General features: G+C 33.1%; 1 protein-coding gene across 2 annotated transcripts in view; it reads left to right on the forward strand.

The window, feature by feature from the left end:
• The window catches only part of ELP4 (elongator acetyltransferase complex subunit 4), a 225,871-nt gene that overhangs the window by 51,070 nt on the left and 153,677 nt on the right, over positions 1–21,124 (forward strand). For both annotated transcript variants that reach the window (XM_082476675.1, XM_082476676.1), the window contains exons 4-5: positions 2,604–2,732; positions 12,000–12,139. In XM_082476675.1, coding sequence (XP_082332801.1) covers positions 2,604–2,732; positions 12,000–12,139 — 269 coding nt within the window. The remainder of the gene's footprint in view (positions 1–2,603; positions 2,733–11,999; positions 12,140–21,124) is intronic.

Consider the following 21,124-nt stretch of genomic DNA (forward strand, 5'->3'; position numbering starts at 1 on the left):
TGTAGTTCCTCAAAAAGTTGAACAGAGCTCCCCTATGACCCAGCAATTCTCCTAGGTATATACCCAAGAGAACTGGAAATATATGTTCACAGAAAAACTCATGCATGAATATTCATAGCCACTTTAGTCTTAATAGCCAAAAAGTGGGAACAATCCAAATGTCTACCAGTTGATGAATGGATAAACAAATGTGACATATCCATACAATGGAATATTATTCAGTCATAAAACAGAATGAAGTATTCATACATGCTACAACATAGATGAACCTTGAAAACACCATGCTAAGTGAAAGAAACCAGACACAAAAGGCCATGTGTTATATAATTCTGTTTATATGAAATGTCCAGAATAGACTAAACCATAGGGACAGAAAATAGATTAATGATTGCCAGGGACTAGAAGAAGGGGGAATGGGGAGTGACTGCTTAGTGAGTATGCGGTTTCTTTTGGGAGTGATGAAAATGTTCTGAAAGTAGAAAGTGGTAATATTTGCATAACTCTGAATATACTAAAAATCACTGAACTGTATACTTTAAAATGCTTAAAATGATGAATTTTGTTTTATGTGAATTTTATTTCAATTAAAGATACATATCTATATACATGTATATATATATTTATTGTTTATATATATGAAAACCTTTATATATATAACCTTATATAAACCTTATACATATAACCTTTGGATGGATGTTACGAGAGTGTACTTTCTATACATATTTTGAACATTTTCATCCTTAGCTTTAGGAAATGAGCATCTGTTTTATCAATACTAAAATTAGAATCATTATAATTTTCACCTTACTTGTAACAGTTTTTAAAATAGTGAAATGTCCGCCATAGGAGTAGATGCATATTTAATAAGATATATAAGGAAATGCTTACCTGTTTTTTGTTTATATATGTTAGCCATATTAATGAGGTCTCTAATATTTTAGGTCTAGTTCTTTAATACTATACACCTTAATGTTAGAACATTTCTATTCAAAATTGTTATAGTTTAATCAATGAAAGAAAGTGTGGTATACATTTTAAAAATATACATTCCATCTCTTTTGCAAAAATTTTTTTAATGTTTTTGTTGTTCAGTTTTGGGTGACCTTTGTTATAACTATTAGTAAGTGTTCCTGAGATTGAAAAAAAGTTAACACAAATATTTATGCTAAATATTGCCTAATATTGGCAATACAAAAATGTGCAGCTCTGAGTAATAGTTAAGACAATTATTTGACTGAATTGTCATAATCGAACTTTTATTGAATGCTTAACATGTGGCAGGTACCATTCTCTGCATTTACATTTTTAACTCATTTATTACTTACAACAAACCAATGAAGTAAATACTATTATCTACATTTTTCTGTTAACCAGTGGAGGCATATAGAGGTGCTATTAGTGGTCAGTGTAACCACAGACACAACTCTAGTGTAAAGTCAAGATTTGAATCTAAACAGTCTGGATGCAGAATTCAAATTCATAACTACTGTGTTGGGTTGAACTATATGCCTCACAAATATTTGTTTCCATTGGAAAAATGTTACTTTATATTTTGTAAGAGATTAATGCTTTGCTAGGAATGATGTATTCAGAGTTTTAATGATACAACTAGTTTCTAATAGTGGCATATATTATAGAGTGAATCCACTTTGAGATCTTTTAGGAGGTGACTAAGATATATGATGGTTACTGTATTTCTGGGTGATTAGTTTACATGATTCTAAGCATAAGTAAATTTGATCCTGAAAAGTAAAAGTTGCAACTTGGACTAATTTATGAGGTGGCACAAGATTATGTTTACTAATCCAAATGCCCCACATTAGCTTTATGATTCTAGCTAATAAAAAACAAAATTATTGCTTGTGCTTTCCTTCTCCAAAAAACATGTGTACCTTTTTCTTTGGATTATTTCTATAGTACCTCGTCACAAAGCCATGTTTCTATATGTTTTCTTGTAGCCACTCAGTAGGTCACTCAGTAGTAGGTCAGCTTCCAAGAAAGAAAAGGAAAATTGGAATTCAATGTCTCTTCATTTAATCAGAGATTTTAAATTCTATTTTCATTGTTAAAAGAAGATCATAGGCCTGCAGGTGCAAAACTAATGTTTGATATGGACAAAATAAATGTCTTTATTCTTAGTTGTTACTTCACCCATTATTTTGGTGAATGAGTTTTTTGAATTCTAGAATTACAAACCAGTAAACAGATTATGCACATGCTTTATTTTTACCTTGTGGCAAACATAACAATAATTACATGTAATACGTAAGTGCTAATTCTAGACTTTGCTTGAAGTGTATACATTTTTCTAATGATCATAGCCTCTTGCAATAGCATTTGATTTTTGCTAGTATAAAAATGTATTTTTTTTAAATTCTAGTTCACTGGTAAAAAATTAAGCTTCACATTTAATATTATGTAAACCCTCTTTCTCTGCTTTAGAAATATCTATATTGTCATGATTTTATGCTTGAATCAATTTGAAGGTGTCAATTTTTAATACATTGGAAAGTTCTAGTATTGCTAATACTATGATTTAAGAAAATTATCACTTTTTTTTTTTTTACCACAGATGCTCAGTAATATGTCTTCTGTTTTCTTAGGAACTTCCTGCACCATTACTTGATGATAATTGTAAAAAAGAATGTGATGAAGACATATGTAATCATAAAACAGAATCTAACATTAAGATGAAAATAGCTTGGCGTTACCAGTTATTACCCAAGATGGAGGCAAGTCAATAAACTATTTCTAAAATTTGCAAATATATTTGTTTTCATTTTACAGGATCTCTTGTGGTATACTTGTTACTCTTTAAATGTAATACAATGTATATTTGTTTATTTAAATAATTAGTTATTTCATTTGTAAAGTATCTTATCAAGATGACTTTTTCCCAGTTTTATTCTGAAATAATTGACGTATGTCACTGTATAAGCTTAAGGTATACAGCGTGGTGGTTTGATTTACATATGTTGTGAAATGACTGCTAGAGTAGGTTCAATTAACATCCATCATCTCATATAGATAAAATGAAAAGAAAAGAAAGAAGAAAAAAAATATTTCTCCTTGTGATGAGAATGCTAGGATTTACTCTCTTAACTTTCCTATATATTATTCAACAGTCTTAGCTATAGTCATCATCATGTACATTATATCTCTAGTACTTATTTACCTTATAACTTGAAGTTTGTAACTTTTAACCACCTTCCTCCGGTTCTCCCTCCCGCTACCCTCTGCCTCTGGTACCCAACGTCTAATCTCCTTTTTCTGTAAGTTAGTTTCTGTTTTATTTTGTTTTGTTTTTAGATTACACATGTAAGTGAGATCATACATTATTTGTCTTTCTCTGTCTGACTTATTTCACTTAGCATAGTGCCACTAAGTTCCATCCTTGTTGCAAATGGCAAGATTTCCTCATTTTTTATGACTAAACAATATTCCATTATATATATCTCACAACTTCTTTATTCACTTATCCATCAATTGACACTTTGTAAATAAAGCTGCTATGAACATGGGGTTGCAGATACCTTTTTGAGTTAGTGTTTTCATTTCCTTTGAATATATTCCCAAAAGTGGAGTTGCTAGATCATATGATAGTTCTATTTTTAATTTTTTGAGGATCCTCCATACTATTTTCCATAATCACTGCACCAATTTACAATTCCACCAACATTGCACAAGGGTTCCCTTTTCTCCACACCATGCCAGCATTTGTTGTCTCTTATCTTTTCCATGATGGCTGTTCTAACAGGTGTGAGGTGATTATTTTAACAACTTAACATTGTGGTTTTAATTTGCATTTCCCTAATGACTAGTGTTGTTGAGCATATTTTCATGTACCTGTTGACCTTTTTAATATTGTCTTTGGAAAAATGTTTATTCAGATCCATTGTCCATTTTTAAATTGGGTTAGTGGTTTTTTTTACTATTGAGTTATATGAGTTTTTAAATATATTTTGGATATTAACCCCTTATCAGATACATGGTTTGCAAAAATTTTTTCCCATTCCATAGGTTATCTTTTCACTTTATTGATGGTTTCTTTGGCTGTACAGAAGCTTTTTAATTTGATATAGACATACTTGTTTATTTTTTATTTTGTTGCATATGCTTTAGTTGTCATATCCAAAAACTTATTACCAAGACCCATGTCAAGGAGCTTTATTCCTGTGTTTACTTCTAGGAGTTTCATGGTTGCAGGTCTTACATTTAAGTCTTTAATGCGTTTCAAGTTAATTTTTGTGAGTAGAGTAAGATAGGGGTCCAGTTTCATTCTTTTACATGTGAATATCCAATTATCCCAGCACCATTTATTGAAGAGAATGTCTTTTCTCTATTGAATATTCTTGGCTACCTTGTCAAATGTTAGTTGACCATATATGCTTGGGTTTATTTCTGGGTTTTCAAGTCTGTTCCACTGGTCTATTTGTCTGTTTTTATGTCAGTATCATACTGTTTTGATTAATATAGCTTTATAGTATAGCTTGAAATCAGGAAGTATGATGCCTCCTACCTTGTTCTTCTCTCTCAAAATTTCTTTGGCTTTTTGGGGTCTTTTGTGGTTTCATATAAATTTTAGTAGTGTTTTTTTCTACTTCTGTAAAAAATGACATTAGAATCTTGATAGGGATTGCATTGAATCTATAAATGGCTTTTGGTAGTATTAACATTTTAACAATATTAATTCTCCCAACCCATGAACATGGAATACCTTTCCATTTATTTGTGTCTTCTTCAATTTCTTTCATCAATGTCTTGTAGCTTTCAGAGTAGAGATCTTTCACCTCCTTCGTTAAATTTACTCCTAAGTATTTTATTGTTTTTGATGCTATTGTAAATGGGATGATATTTCCTAAAAATAAAATTATGGTTAGTTTTTTTTTTACCCAAATAGATTATTGCATTTCTTCCATAATCTCCCTATAGAATCTTTTATTCTAGGGTTGCAAGACAGAGTAAGTGAACTAATTAAGCCATTTCTATCTAGTATAGTTACCTATAAATATTCAATATAAGTAGTGGTTCTTTGGAATTACTGTTTTTATTCTTGTACATTTCATTTTCAACCATTACATTTTCAAGCTGTCTGGTAACCTCTCCTGTCTAGGATAAACTAAGAGACAGGATGTGAGGGGAAATTTTCTGAGAAGTCAAAACACATGTCAGTAAATCTGCCTACTAAATAAAACTTATGAACTCTGCTCCTATTGGAGGCCCCTCCATTTGATTGTTTCCTTCATTCATTTTTCAGAACACTTTAATGTCTACCAGACATTATCATACTGGTAGAAAAGAGGGGGAAATTCTATCTGAATAAGACAATTCCCATACTCCACACTTCTCTAGTCTTCCACATTGACATCAGTGTTACCTTTCCCAAGTACAGAAATATGTTTATAACACCCCTTAACTGAAAATGCCTAATTTGGTTTCCTGTTTCCTGCCCCCTTCTAAATGCGTGGCAGACTGTCAATCACATTACCTTCCTGCCAACCTTAGACATAGCCTTAGAATTCTCTGCAGAGGGTCTGGGTGATCACTACCAGTTAATAAGAATTAGAATGTGAGATGAAACCCATTATAAACCCACAATATGAAATATAAACTTCTCAAGTTGTATACAAGATTTATACCACTTAATCCAAGCCTACCTTTTTAGTCTCTGTCCTGTGTGTATATAAAACACTATATTCGCCCACCCTATGAGAACTGCTCTTTGTGAATTGCTTGTATTTCTGCTGGTGATGCTTTTCACTTTCTTATTCAACTCATCCTTCTCCAAGGGCAAATGATATGTTATTATCTAATTTCTTATATTTGTTTCCATAGCACCACATGCATTTTAGAGTACTTCTCTACATTGTTTTGTAGTTAGTTGGTAGTATAATTCTTTTCTCCACCAGACAGAATTCTCTAGAGGACAGAGAGCTTGTTTTATTATATTTTCTGTTGTATCTCTAGCACCTATGTTAATGCCATTTATTCATTCAGTCAGAAAATATTGGTTAATCATCAACTGTGTACCAAGTATAAAATGTGTTGTAATAGGTGGATATTAAGCAGTGGTAAATTGTTCTAATTTAAATGGGAAAGCTATTTGAATAGTATCATTTTTAAGTGTGATTTATTTAAATGACTGTGAACAAACTGCAAATTAGAGAGGGGTTATTTGCAACTCATATAGTAGAATAAGGAATAGTCCACCAGCTAAATTTTTAAAAACAGGAAAAAAGTAAAAAGGAAACTTAGGTAGTCCTTAAACACACAAGAACAGATGCCAAATTTCAATTATAATAAAAGAAATGCAAATTAAAGCTATACTGGCCTGCCATTTTTCTATTATTAGATTGTCAATAATCTAAAATGTTTGGTAAGACACTAAATTAGCAAAGGTGGGAAGAAACTAGTACTCTCATACTTTGCTGGTAAAAATGTAAATAGGTACAGCTTCCATAGAGGGTAATTTGACAGTATCCTTCAAAATTACAAAAACGTATACCCTTTGATTCTTTTGGAAATTTACATCATGAATATATTTACTCAGATGTACAATGAATTATGTATGACCTACTTATGAGGCATATTTTTTTAATAATAGAAGATTGGAAATAACCTAAATGTCCATCAGTAAGCAACTAGTTAAATAAATTACAGTATATGTGGACAGTAGAAAACCATACATTTGTATTAAAAAGTAAAAGGAAGCTGTATGTAATCAGAATTTGTTGCAGGCATAGCTTAGAATGTGATTGAGAACTGGGTACAAGAGGCCAGAATAAATGTAGTTATTCTGCTTGCGAAAATGTGAGTTAATTTATAAAGATTAAAACAGACAAGCAATGTAGGGACTAGCACTTGAGAACCCTAATAGCAAAGAACTTCATGCCTTTAATCTGGCATATTCATTTAAGTAACTGGGCTTAAGGGTGACTCTTCTGTAAAGAGTGCCTGTATTTCTAATTTTTTCTGCTGGTATGTTCTGAAAGTCATTAAGAACATAAGCTCTAAGTTGAATTTTAGCTTTTGTGTAAAGACAATATACCAATTCAGTTTTAGATCATATAAAATACTTATATCTTCCATTTCTTTTATTTTTACTCTTATCTCAGCTAGGTTTTGGTCTTTTCATTGGTCACTAACATTCTTGAAGTGAAATTGTCAGTGAAAATGCAAGTGATTGAAACTTTAAGCCTTTTTTTCTTGCTGCTTCTTATAAAATCTGTTTAAACTTGGGGAGAAAGTTCTTTGTTTCTTTATAGTTAATTGTTTCCTTCTGTATTGTAATTACAGATGCCATTCCTGCCCCCTTTCACATATGAGTAAATACTGCTTGCTCTGTTTTTACTTTTAGAGTATGGTGTGCTTGCAGTTGTTACTATGGGGGTAAACTTCTCAGAGGTTACACATCAACACATAAGCCTCAGTTTTCAAGACTTACAGCTTCAGTGTTTTAAAAATTATGCTCTTACAATGATGTTCTCCAGATGACTTATTTTCCCGTTTTCTTCAGGACTCCCTTAAAATATCACTTTATCGGGAATGTCTTCCTTTGTCACTCTGTATATAATAAAACCTCTCTCTCTTTTTCTCATCCCCTTTCACCACCATATTTCTCTTCAGGGTACTTGCCATCATCTAGCAGATAATATATCATCCACCTCTTCCTACTAGAGTGTGAACCAATGAGAGAAAAAGACTTTTACTATTTTGTTTTACTGGCTTGTGGTAGGTGCTCAATAGTTATTTGTTGAATACAGGAGTGAATGACATATAGTATGTGAATTAAATGTTAAAGTGAGTCAAGTTGTATTAATTAATACACATAAATTAGCAGCTTATTTTGAAGTTACAGTCAATGGTCAAACTTAAGTTTACTAGTATTTACAAGTAAGTTCTGTCAAGTTTAGAAAATAGAATCATCTCTGGCTTCTTTGCTTTTCTTTGAAATGTCACTGGCATGTATATTTGCCTGTCACAGAAATTTTATATATGATGATTTGCCAAGAGTGAGTAGACTTTGAGGATCACTCATCATTATCTACTTTATAAATCCAGACCTTACCTTGCCATTATCATTTTAAAAACAACAACAGTAAAACCCTGGTTTTCTGTATTTTACTTGGGACAAACTATAGTTAACACTATTATGAGTGAAGATTAAACAAGTAGTCCAAAACATAATGTAACAGAAAGGTATTCGGTTGATTATCAGAGATGCCTCTTAATACAAGTCATCACCAGGTCCTAAGAGTGTAATCATATTCCCATTTAGGGAATGCAAAAAAGGATAAGAATATGTACACCTAAATAAATAACAGTAGCTCAGTAAAGCATAAAGTAGTGCTTCTTCCTGTTGGAGGCGTGTGTAGTTTTTAGAAGCCTACCTTCCCTCATCCTGTGATTTTGATTTTCTCTCTTAGATGGCCATGCCTCCTTCTTTCCTATCCAATCATCAAACCCTATTCCGTCTTCACCCCAAGAATTCATAGCCTACAGCATGTTCTGAGACTTAATTTTTTCAATATTGTAGAGCTCTACTACCAAGGCCTACAATGGCTCCATCAATTTATGACAGCATATTAGATCTTTATTATAGTAAATCCTCATTACACTTTGAATTTCCATCTTACTGGTTCAGCTACAACAGTCCTGTGATAGATGTGTGCATGTTGTAGATGACAACAAATACCATTTTTCCAATAAAGCAATGTAATTGCAAAGGATAGTGATGGATCTTCTGATTCTCTGGTGAATCATGACACAATAATAATAATTTTTATGTAGTGCTTTATAATTTACAAAATATTCATTTCCAGTATTGCATTAGATTCTCACAACAGCCTAGTGAAATAGTTATTATTAGCTCTGATTTCTGGTGATTGAACTGAGGTTCAAAATGGTTTAGTAACCATTTGGGTTCTTGCTTTCTGTTATGCCATACTGAGAAACAAGAAATGATAACAATAATAAGAAAATGTCTTATTTAGACTGTTAATTTGTGGTGCAACTTTTCTCTGAAATTTTTCTTTTTTTCTAACATACTTAAGTTGAGGGATGGTATTGTTTTGTTGCTCTGTGCTCCTCCTGAAACCCCATTAGAGTTCATTTTCCTTTAGCATAACCATTTCCATTTTACTCTCTTCCACAGTTGGCAAAGTTAAAGGGTAGTTTATGAATGTGAAACAGAAGTTTTCATAATGTAAAACTAAAGCAACGTGTCTTATCAAACTGAGTAAATGGAATAGTTATTGATGATAGTTTAATTTTTTTAATGCATTTACTTTTTCAGGAAGTTGATAGGTTTTCATGGATTACCATTACTACTACAACTACTGCTACTACTACTATTATTATTATTATATTTAAAGCATTTAATGACCTTTTTCAGAGGAAATATTTTAAGTCTTTGTTTTACAATTCTAAGCCTCAGAAGATTTCACAGCATTCCAGTTATCTGATGATATGTTAATCCTATGTGTGTTGGGTAGAAAAAAACTTACAAAATTGTTTTTCCTGTAAGAGTATATTTAATTTTCATTTTCATTTTTTATTGAAGCATTGAAGTTTTTCATCATTAATAAAATGGTTAGTGTCTACCTTGTGAATATTTTAGTTGCCCTATCTAATCTTAATTTCTAAAAAATTAATAATTTAGTTGTAATAAGAAAAGCTTCCAAATTTATTTTTACATTTTGATTAATTATTTGTGTTCTATATGTAAACTGTCACAGCATGAAATCAACTTTCTGCCTTGATTCATCCCAAATCTGAGATTTCTATTACTTTAATATTATAATTAGAAACATTGATAGAGACGGCAACTTAAAAAGCATACTTTGCTTCTTGGCAATTTAGCATATTTCTCCAAGTGCATAGGATTTCAAGAACCTTCAGTCCACTAATAAATTTATTAACTCAAACTTAAAAGAAGCGAAAAGTCTCTCTTTCTTTCTCTCTCCCCATGGCCAGTCCGCCAAAATAGATTATTCATGCTTATTTGATTCAGGTAGGCTTTTGCAAGCTTCCCTACTAGGCCTGGGAATGTGGTACATTGAGGCCTTTTCAGAGGCTTCTGACATAGACCAAGCTTTTATTGCATGGTGTTTTATTATTACCAAATCCTAGTCTCCACCCAGTTTGTAGGCACTCTGCTTATTCTTTTGAATCAGGAAAGGTTATCACCTACCTTAATCCATGCAGCAGTGTGGATTAAGGACACCAGTGTGCCCCAGGATTCTCAAAGAGGATCCTGGAAACTTCTTGTTTCTTCTTTTTTGCTGTCTTTACTAAATTCTATTGGGCCTTAGGGGGATTTGCATCTGAAATGGGCAACCTGGTGTTTTTCTCAATGAAGACATCAGATCAAAGTTCAGTTAGTCAAGGCCTTTCTAAAACATTAAGGGGGTTTGGACTTACACAATAAAAAGATGAGCTCTAGCAGAGATTGCAGTAAAAACATTCTGAACTATAATCCGGATAAAGAATAGATTATAGGCCAAAGAACAGACCTTGTTTAAATTGCTTTAGACTAATAACTTTACATTTAAAAACTTTACATCCTATTTTTAAGAGACAAATTTTAATGTGACATAATGTATTTGTCAGTTACTTTTCGTGGCAAATAGACAAATCATGTTTTTGAAACCATACTTCTGTTTATATTGTATTGAAAAGATTAGATTAAGCCAACTGATAGGTCTCTTTCATTAATGAAAATAAACAGTACCTTATGGAGGAATGAACAGCTATTTTATCTAGAAAATAAATGTCAAACCCTCAGATTCTGAATCTGAGAATTATGTTTCTATTAGACTTTAATTCTCTATTACTATATAATTTGATGTTTGTAGGCATTTAAGAATATGAATTCTTGAAGTCTTAAAATGCAAATATCTAGTGTCAAGCAAATGTCTCTTTCTTCTCTAAATTTCGAAGTTGCCAGTTACTTAGTAAAATAAGTTAAGAACCTACTGTGTATAGTTCTTCAGTTTCTGTAAAGATTATCTAGTTTTGTTGAATGTTCTGAAACTTGTCTGTTTTGTAGCATTCAAGACAGTGGAAGTTAAGTAAATTTAGATCAGAGATTTTATTAGAAACTATTGCCAGGTGGAATCTGTTACTAGTTCAACTTTGGATAGAGGTATATTTGGATAGAGATATATTTCTAATGTGATGAATGAAAGAAATCAGCCCAGAGTCCATTCAAAGTAATGTAATAATAATTTTATATTACTGGGCTTCAACTATCCTATGTAATTAAATTCAGCATCAGTAGTTATTAGAGTTTCTTATAAGAAAGATAATTGGTTGGAGAAATTGTTGTAGAGGGCACAAAAGAGGAATTATCAATGAACTCATGAATATGCCAGGTTTCTGGCTTAACTATTAGAGCTTATGTACATTCTCCCACTGTATCATGTACCTTGTTCCTATCTGGAATATCCCAGTATATTTTATACTGTTAGCTCAATTTTAAGTTTGTAAGAAGTTTTGAATACTATATATACACATGGTCTTATGAGAATTTAGTTTTTAAATGATGCTCACTTTAATGTATATAAATAGCTAGTTTCTTTTGGGCCCCTCAGCAATGAAATAGTGTGGCTTAAGTTTTCTTTTCATTCTTAGTAACTGTAAATTTATTTTATTTTTAAAACTTGAAGTCTTAAATGTTAATTGAGTTATGTATATAAAATTTTTGAACTGAGGAAGGTATAGTATAAAGGCAAAGAGGTGTTCAATTTCTTATCAAACTTAGGGAACCACCAGGAGTGAAGATACCTGGGAGATGTAAAGGTTGATTTCTAACTATCAATAGTTTATAATAATAAAGATTGTTGCATGCTTCTTTGAAATTTAATAAGCCTATGTATATCAGCTCTTCCTTATTTGCATTAAAATGCATAAATATATCAGAATTTTGCTGAATGTAGGATAAATAAATTGCAGTTTAAAGGAAAATTTTTAACAACCAATATGGGTTTTCTTATCAGGCTAGACCGGTATCATCTTCAAGATTTGGTCACTATTATGATGTATCAAAAAGGATACCACAAGAACTAATTGAGGCTTCAAAATGGCATGGATTTTTTCTTCCAGAAAAAATATCATCAACTCTTAATGTAGAACCCTGGTAAGTTAATGATTTCAGTTTACCACAGTCTTTGAAAGAATGCATATTTAAAGGTACATATCCTAATAAATGTTTTCTGTATAATATGTAACCTTAATTGTACATGTTTCATATTATTTCATTATATGTGGTTCTCTTCTCTTTCTCATCCTGTAACTGTTGGACCTACTATTACTCTTAATTTGCAACTTGAAAAATCTGGATACCAAATTTACAATACCTGCTGTTTTTATTTTCAATAAAATGTGAAATAGTTCTATATTAGGGTCTTTCAGCCCTAAATGCACATGGATACCTAAATATTGCTTATTGATAATAATAGCATTGAAAATAGTATAAAATCATGCTTTTGCTCCATGTTTTTTGATACATGCTCTTTCAGAAAGTAAACAAGTACATGTTTTCCAATATTTTATTTATTAAGGCTTTCTACTTCTAGTTATGCTGTAAATAAAATAATCTGTATTTTTTGAGATAACAAGAGAATTTAGGGTTTGAGTTTTGCAATGAAAAGTTTTAAGTAATAAAATAACAACATATAGTGTTACTGACTATTAAAGCACAACTCTGAAAATTACAGTACTTGACATTGAATAATTTATAAAGTATTAGGAATATTTAATTTCAATTCTTATTGCAGTTGGATCAAGGGAAGGTAATTCACAGAATAGGTTGTTGCCTCTGTTTTCTTTCGCACTGTAAAACCTTTATTTTCAAAGTGAAATGAGTTATTAAATGGAAATTTAATAGATAGGAAGTTGTGAATGGAAATGACTTAAAAATCTAGAGTCTCTTTCCCAGAAATATTACCTGAAAATTTAGTGGAGACTATCCTATTTATTTTTATTAAATCTCTTTCCAAAAAAATTATTTATTAGTGTATTCTCCAGTCCATATGGCTGGAGACTTACCGAAAGTGGTGCTTTGATGATGCTTTAGTGTTAATAGCTGCCATTAATGAATGACTGCTATGTGTCAATCACTCTACTACATACTCTACATTTGTTATCTAGTGTAATCCTTGTATCAGTCCTATAAAAGTTTGTGCAGTGTTCCCATTTTCCAGGAAAAGATACCAAAATTCACAGAGGTGATTTATCTGAGCCTCAACTATTAAGTGATCAAACCAGGATTAACCTAAGTCAGAAGATCCCTCTCTTTTTTCTTTGCCTTACTGCTTCAAAGGACTTTGGTGTCCTTCACCTTTATCTTCTTGTGTTGTATAGTAAAGAGCACTGATAAAGAAATTAAAAATCTGGGTTCTGGTACTGAGTTCATCCTACTGTTACTCTTGGGCAAATCCCTTAAATTCAGTGAAAATAAATATCCTCTTTTGAAAAATAGGGGCGGGGTATGGGGGTTCTAGGAGGAATACCACCTGTCCTTCCTATATCACTAATTTTTTATTAAGTTTGAATGATTATATTGATTATACTAGTTCCTAATTTTTGTCATTCACTGAACCAGACATACATATACGTACACTTGGGAAATAGGTCAAAATAGTGTTTCCATGATTTGTCAAATAATAAATCATGGAACCCAGATTCAAAGTCAGTTCTTTCTGACTTAAAAAAATCTGTGTTAGCAGTAATGCTGTCTGTACTGCCTCCATTCATGGAGTACTTAGGGAAATGAAAATTGAAAAATGTACATTAAGTATGATGTAAATACATGAAAAATAATATAGTGTTACTTTGGCAATTTAAAAAAAAATTAAGGATAAAGCTTTCTTTAAGTCGGAAAGTACAAAGTGTTTTTCATTTGTTCAGCAACTAAAGAGAGGAGGGAATTAACATTTCTCAATTTTCTGTTCAGTGTCAGGCACTGTTCCAGGCATTTGACTGTGGGATATCTCATTGAATCCTCCCAACAACCCTCCAAGAGAAGCAATATTATCCCCAGTTTATAGGAAACTTGAGGTCAGAGACGATGAGCAGCTTTGCCACTGTTTCAGGCTCTGGGTGACTAAGCAGACACCCAAACCCAAGTATCCAAAACCCTCTGCTCTCTTTTCTATACCAGGCTGTCTCCATTTACTGCTGCAGTAACTGTACAGCACACAAAGCTGGGCACCAGAAAAATTAAACCTCATTGGATGTGGAAATATAGTCTTTAAAGTATATTTTAAGAATATTTTTGAGAACTAACAGCTTTGCATGGAACAGGAAAATTTATAGATTTTAATTACCAGGGCAGTATTTCATTTCATAGTAGTTAACTGATAATTCATTTATTTCATATTAAACTTAAATGCTTAATTAAATGTAATTAAACTTTAAACATGTAATTAAATTAATTTTGAAAATGGGTACTTTACCATGTGAGGTTTATTTTAATTTATGAAAAGCGTGTGCTCATTTCACTAAAATGAACTTTACTGGTTCATTTATAAAACAATAAAGCTAAGCCTTACAGTTGTCCTTACTTTTCCTATAATTAAGACTAGAGGATATAGCTGTGTCCCACTATTGTGTGTGAGGATATAATATATAATTTTATAACTTCTAAAGGCACTGTTGAAACATATAAAGATTTTTTTACAGTAAGAAAAACTGAAGGTCATTTAAAATCTACACTAACTAATTTAAAATTATTGGTAGGTTTGCCAATGGAAAATGTTCATACATATAGTTTAAACTTTCAAGTTGAAGCCTAGGTATAAAAACCTGAGATATATCACAATAATATTACCCAGATAATTTTGTTTTGATATTTCACTGTTATAAATCTGATAATCTCAATCATAAAACAATGATAGAAAAACTGATTTTGAGAATAAGTTGGTAGTCTACAAATTTAAAATTTGACTTTGTTTTGAAGTAAGCTTTGCTAACAGGTATGCCCAAGCACAGTTCTGTTTCCTCACTAGAAAGATATTGTCATTATTTATTATTTATTAACGAATCTACTAACATACTGCTTATTCAACTGTTACAGACTGAATGTTTGTGTCCACCCCACCCCCTGCCAAATATATGTGATGAAGCCCTAGTCCCAATATTTGGAGATGGGGGCTCTGGGAGTTAATTAGAGTTAGATGAGGTCATGAGGGTGGAGCCCTGGTCTGATAGGATTGGTGTCCTTAAGAAAAAGAGGGAGAAACACCGAGCTCCCCACTCTCTTCTTGAGTAAACACCCAGGAAAAGCCATGTGAGCTCACAGCGAGAAGGTGACCATCTGCAGCTCAACACTAAACCTGCCAGCACCATGATCTTGGACTTCTAGTCTCCAGAACTGCAACAAAATAAATTCCTGGTGTTTAAGCCACCCAGTATTTTGTTCTAGTACCCCAAGCCAGCTAATACACCTACTATATTGTAAAATGTTACTTTTTAACTTATAAATATGTTAGGTCTTGAATATTGAGTTTCCATAAAGTTGGCAGTAAATAGAATGATTTTTTGATATGTTTCTTTGAAATTCAAGATTTTACTTTTGCCTATCTACGCTAACAATAGCTAGTAGTAGCTAAAAGTTTTGTATTAAGTTGAACGAACTGAATTCTGAGAGAACTAGTTATCTTCCTAGGAGAATTTCTAGTGGAAAAACAGTGGAAAGCGGATAGGAATATTACTTAAGATTTTAGGAGTCATTTTTTTCATTTTTTTTTTATCCTGCCAAGTCTCTTTACCAGAGTAAATGGAACCTCTATATAAGCCTCTGTAGTATCTTCCTAGACAAATTGTAGCTATGCTTCCCATACATTCCTACTAGTATTCCTTTGTTCATACTTCTGTCAGAACACTAATCTCATTACACTTAATAATTTGTCTTGTCTACATTCTTATCTTCCCCCTCATGCATTGGAAATCCTTGAGGAAAGGGTTATGCTTTTTTCATCTATTTATTCTCTGAATCTAGGACACAAGTGTTGAGTTGCTAGTTAATGAATTAGTGAATCAATGCACAAAGTATAGTAATAACTCAAATTAACTATAGTCTTGTTCTTAGCACAAAGATTTAGTGGGATGAAACTGGGTAACTGAAACATAGCCATGTAAGAGTATATTTTATTTCAAAAATACAGATCTCAGATTGAGAAGCAGAGAACCACAGTATATTTAGAAGTTACAAGCAGAAAATTCACTCACGAGAAAGGAATTTTGAAAGAGAACTTCTAGGTAAGATTAAAAGTTCAGAACAGAAGTCATAAAGTTATAGAAGTATACTATAAACTACTCTATTAAAATAATATAGTAAATGATACATTAATCAAATCTCAGAGCTAGGGGAAAGGAAGATGTAAGTGTAAGGAGGGATTTTACCTATCTACTTATCTGTGGGTGATATAATTAAAGTCAAAAGATAGTATCTGAAACTTTAGAGGGAGAACTATTATCCTGAACCTCATTTTGACCAATGAAGAGAAATGACTTGCTTATATGTTTGTCTTTCTTTCTTCTTTCTGTCCTTCAAGGGGGCCTTTGGGTACATGGAATTTAGTTGATCATTCTAGCATGCTATTTTCATTGGTATCCATGTGTTTTGTTTTGTTATTTTCCACCTTATTCCCACATTCCTAATCCCAGTCGTGTTCCCCATAGACATACTGTCTCTTATTTATGTCTCCTTCCATATTTCTATTCTTCCTTCAATAAAGTAATCGTTGACCCTTGACTCCTTTCTCTCTCTCACTCCCTACATTCAATCTGTAAGCAAATCATGTCAATCGTATCTTCAGTATATCCAGATCCTGATCACTTCTTGCAACCTTTACCTCTACCACGCTAACCTAAGTCACCCACATTTCTTGCCAGGACTCTTGGAATAGCCTCCTAATTAGTCTTGCTCCCTGCTCCTTGGTGGCTCCTATTTTTCTCCAAAACAGCCCTCATGAACTTTTTAACGTAGTGTTGTCCAATAGAACTTTCTTCAAGGATGGCAATTTTCTATGTGCTGTTCAAAATAGCAGCCACTAGCCACATGCAACTGATGATGAGCATTTGAAATGTGGCACTGAAATTTTTATTTTATTTTAATTAATTTAAATGTAAGTAGCTATATGTGACTAGTGGCTATCTTGTTAGACAGTACAGTTTTACAACATAAGTCAGCTCTTATCACTACTCTGGCTCAAACCTTTAATGAATTCTCATCTCATTCAGAATAATAAACCTATATCCTAACAGAGATCCATAAGGTCTACATGTCCTTACCTAATCTTATTGCTAGCTACCTCTCTGATCTCTTTGATTTCATTGAGGTTGGGGAAAAGGGTGAAGGGAATATCAAGAATGCTTTTCAGACATTAGAACTAGGATGGTACCGCTTACAGATATAAGTAGACATAAGCATATATCTAACAATATTTATTGAACACCTTCTCTGACGTGAGCACCTTGTGTGCCCCTGAGTACCTTTTATGAGCCTAGAATTATGTTAAGCTCTAGGTTTATTGTAGTAAACAAAGCAGCTGTTATCCTTGACCATTTATAGGTTACAATTGAGCAAGAAAGCACACAAATTGTTTTTTAAAAAAACAAGTAAACAAACAGATATATATGCCATTATGAATTGTGATAAGTAATATAAAGACAAAGAACACTTTCCATAAATTGAGTGGGGGAAATAAACTTTGAGTTGTGTTCAGATGAGGCCTCTCTGAAGACCTGTACCTGAGACTTGAAGAATAAGAAATAAGAAGGTGGTCATACAAAGACCACTAAGCCAAGAAGTGTTCTTGGAGGAGGGAACAGCAGGTGTAGTAAGAAAGGAAAGAACTTGGTGTTTTCAAGGACCTGAAAGGCCATGTTGCTGAAACAGAGTGAGTGAAAGCAAGGGCTACAGGAAGATGAGTTCAGAGAGATAGGCAGGGGTCATACCATTCTTTTAAGAAATTTGTTCATGAAGGGACAGAGAAAAAGCAATAATTGGAAGAGATTTGGGGTGACAAAAGTTGTTGTGGGGTTTTTTTTGGTTTTGGTTTTGGTTTGGGGTTTTTTTTTTTGGTTTTTTTTGTTTTTGTTTTTTGTTTTTTTTCTGTTTTGTTCTGTTTAAATGTAAGTGGGAAAAAATTCATTAAAAAGGGAATGGATGAAGAGGTAGCAGCAGTTTCTAACTATATGCCATTGGGCAGATTACTAAATGCCTTAGGAAAATTCTTAAACCACTCACTACCTCTGTTACCTATCTATGAAATTGGTCTAAAAGTAATACTCTTTGAACACTGCTTAGTACATAGGAAATACCAAATAAATGTTAGGGGGTAGTCAGAGTGTTTTCTGGAAAAAGCAGGAGGTGCCTCAGAGCAGGTGTGGAAGGACTGACCTTTAAGATATAATAACATTTCCTCCACTGGAGGGAAGGAGGGAAAGGAAGCATTAGAGACAGTGTAGATGCAAACAAATAGGTTTGTACAGTTGTAGGCAGAGTCTTGAGTAACACTGAAAATATGGATGTCTTCTCTTTACTTAGTGAATAATAGGCAGGATCATCCACTAAGGAATAGTTACTTACCTCTTAGGAGTTTGGGTTAAATGGGGAAGGTTTGAAATGGTTGTTTCACAGACTGGAAGAATACGCGGACTGGAGAAGTATCAAATATTTATGGGGGTACCAGTCTGTCAGGCTGTGTGACTTTCTTGCATCTGTGCTGATTCCTGGGTGCAAACAGGATTGAAGTTTTGCCAGATGCCGTCAGCAGAAGGACAAAGAGCAGAGAAGTATTAAAAGGTGAACAAAATGATGGACCCCATACTCTAGGCTAAAGACAATGAATTTATAACAGCTGCTGTTGATACGGGAGGAGAAAAAGAAGGGGTAGTAGACTGGCAGTGGACTAATCTTTATAGTGAGGGTAAATGAACAAAGCAGGTTACCAAGATTAGAAGTGTTGACTGAGAATAAGATGTTTGAATTAGGACTGTAAACCAGGTACAACATCTTCAGTTGATAGAGGGAAATGTCCAGAAGCTTGATAATGGCAGCAGCTTAAAAAGAGAATGATTGGGGTTGGCTAAATATTTTTTTTTTAAAGGCATGGAGTTTTTTGTGTGTTTTGTTTTACTAGAAAGTAGGCGAGGAGGAGTGGTTTGAAAATGACACTGGAGAACAAAGGGGATGCCAACCAAATCTCCCAAATATTGAGGAAAGTAGTCAAAGTTGCAACTTTACTTAGTTAGACTCAAGTGCCCACCACCCTCCAAAGGAAATCCAGTTATCCTTTGGAGGCTCGTGGGCACTGTAGCTTTTACTAAGATCTAAGGCTGATGGTAGCTGTGGAGACTGCAGCAGTGGATGTAGTGGAGAGGTTGTGCAGCAGCTTTTTCTGCATAAGAGACCTGGGGTGGTTACTGAGTTTAGCATCCAAGATAAAATAGAGCGAAAAAGCAGAGTATAGTAATAGGACACAGAGTACAATCCTGTTTACATAAAATTTTAAATAGCTTTTCCCAAATTCTTTTCTAACACAAATTCAGTAGATGTTAATTTAGTTTCTTAAATATACTTAGTGATATTTGGTCAAATAAACCCATGAACGACTAAGCTAAATCTTCTTATACTGTGAAACTCAGTATATATCAGTGTTGAAAAGGCTATGAGAGAAATGCCAAAATTAAACAAATAAGTAGTTATAATAACCCAGTTTATATTTGTTTATTGGTAAAATACTCTTTTCAGAATCAAAAACATTTTTATCAGCATACTTCTTAACATCCCACAGTATTTTTTCTCAGTAAGAGAAGGAAGGATTGACATAGAGAGATGTCTGAAAGGATGTTCATCAAACTGTTAACAATGTTCACCTTTGGGTGGTGGATTTTGGATTTTTTTTTTCTATTCCTTGTATGTTTTGTATATTTGGTTTTTAAATTTATTTATTATTTATTTATTTATTTATCGCTGCATTAGGTCTTCGTCACTGCGCGCAGGGACTACTCTTTGTTGCAGTGTGTGGGCTTCTCATTGCGGTGGCTTCTCTTGTTGCAGAGCACAGGCTCTAGGTGCACCAGCTTCAATAGCTGTGGCAGGCGGGCTCAGTAGTTGTGGCTTGCAGGCTCTAGAGCACAGGCTCAGTAGTTGTGGTGCATGGGCTTAGTTATTCCACGGCATGTGGGATCTTCCCGGACCAGGGCTCGAACCCATGTCCTCTGCATTGGCAGGCGGATTCTTAACCACTGCACCACCAGAGAAGTCCTGTTTTGTACATTTGAATTTTTATAATGAACAAACATCATTTTTATAATGGAGAGAGATTTCAAATAAGTGTGGAAAGTATAATCATTTGAGGATAATATGGTGAAATCTTTATCTTATATCTCACATCAAACTATATTTCCAAAGAGTTAAAGATTTAAATACAATAAATGAAAATTATAAAAGTAATAGAGGAAAATTAAAGAGACTGTCTTAAACTCTTGGAGTAGGGAAATAGCAGTGAGTATATCTAGTGGTTCTCCACTTGAAGGAATCAGAACTCTATGGAGAAATGTTTGATTCAAAGGAAAGAAAAAGATAAACCTTTTTATGCTTAGAAATGCTTAAAGAATGATGAGGGTATGTCAAAAGGATACAGAAGCCAGCTCAAAAGAACTCCCACTGGCTAAAGAAGAGGCAATTTGAGCATCAAAATATATAAATATAATAATGTATTGTAACCCATTTAATAAAACGGGAAGCCACGAATACTTAGACACAAATAAATGAATGAATGAGTGAGTTATTAAGGAACAAGATATTTACATAGCCTCAAAGTACCTCCCCACAAAATATTGACTACTGCAAAGGGGAAAGTATAATTTTATGGTGGAGAAGCCTGGCAGACATCACCTTAATCAAATTAACGTCACCAGTAATGGGGCAAATTGAAATTATGTATCACCTGATAGCATGCAATGAGAAGATCTCAGCAACACTTCTGCGATATTCCTACCAACTACTCATAATTTAAATCTAATCATGAGGAAACCTCAGACAAACCCAAATTGGGAACATTCTACCAAATAGCTGGCCTGTAATCCTCAAAAGTGTCAAGACCATAAA

Source organism: Balaenoptera physalus, assembly GCF_965194825.1.
Source record: "Balaenoptera physalus genome assembly, chromosome: 10".
Taxonomy (NCBI): domain Eukaryota; kingdom Metazoa; phylum Chordata; class Mammalia; order Artiodactyla; family Balaenopteridae; genus Balaenoptera; species Balaenoptera physalus.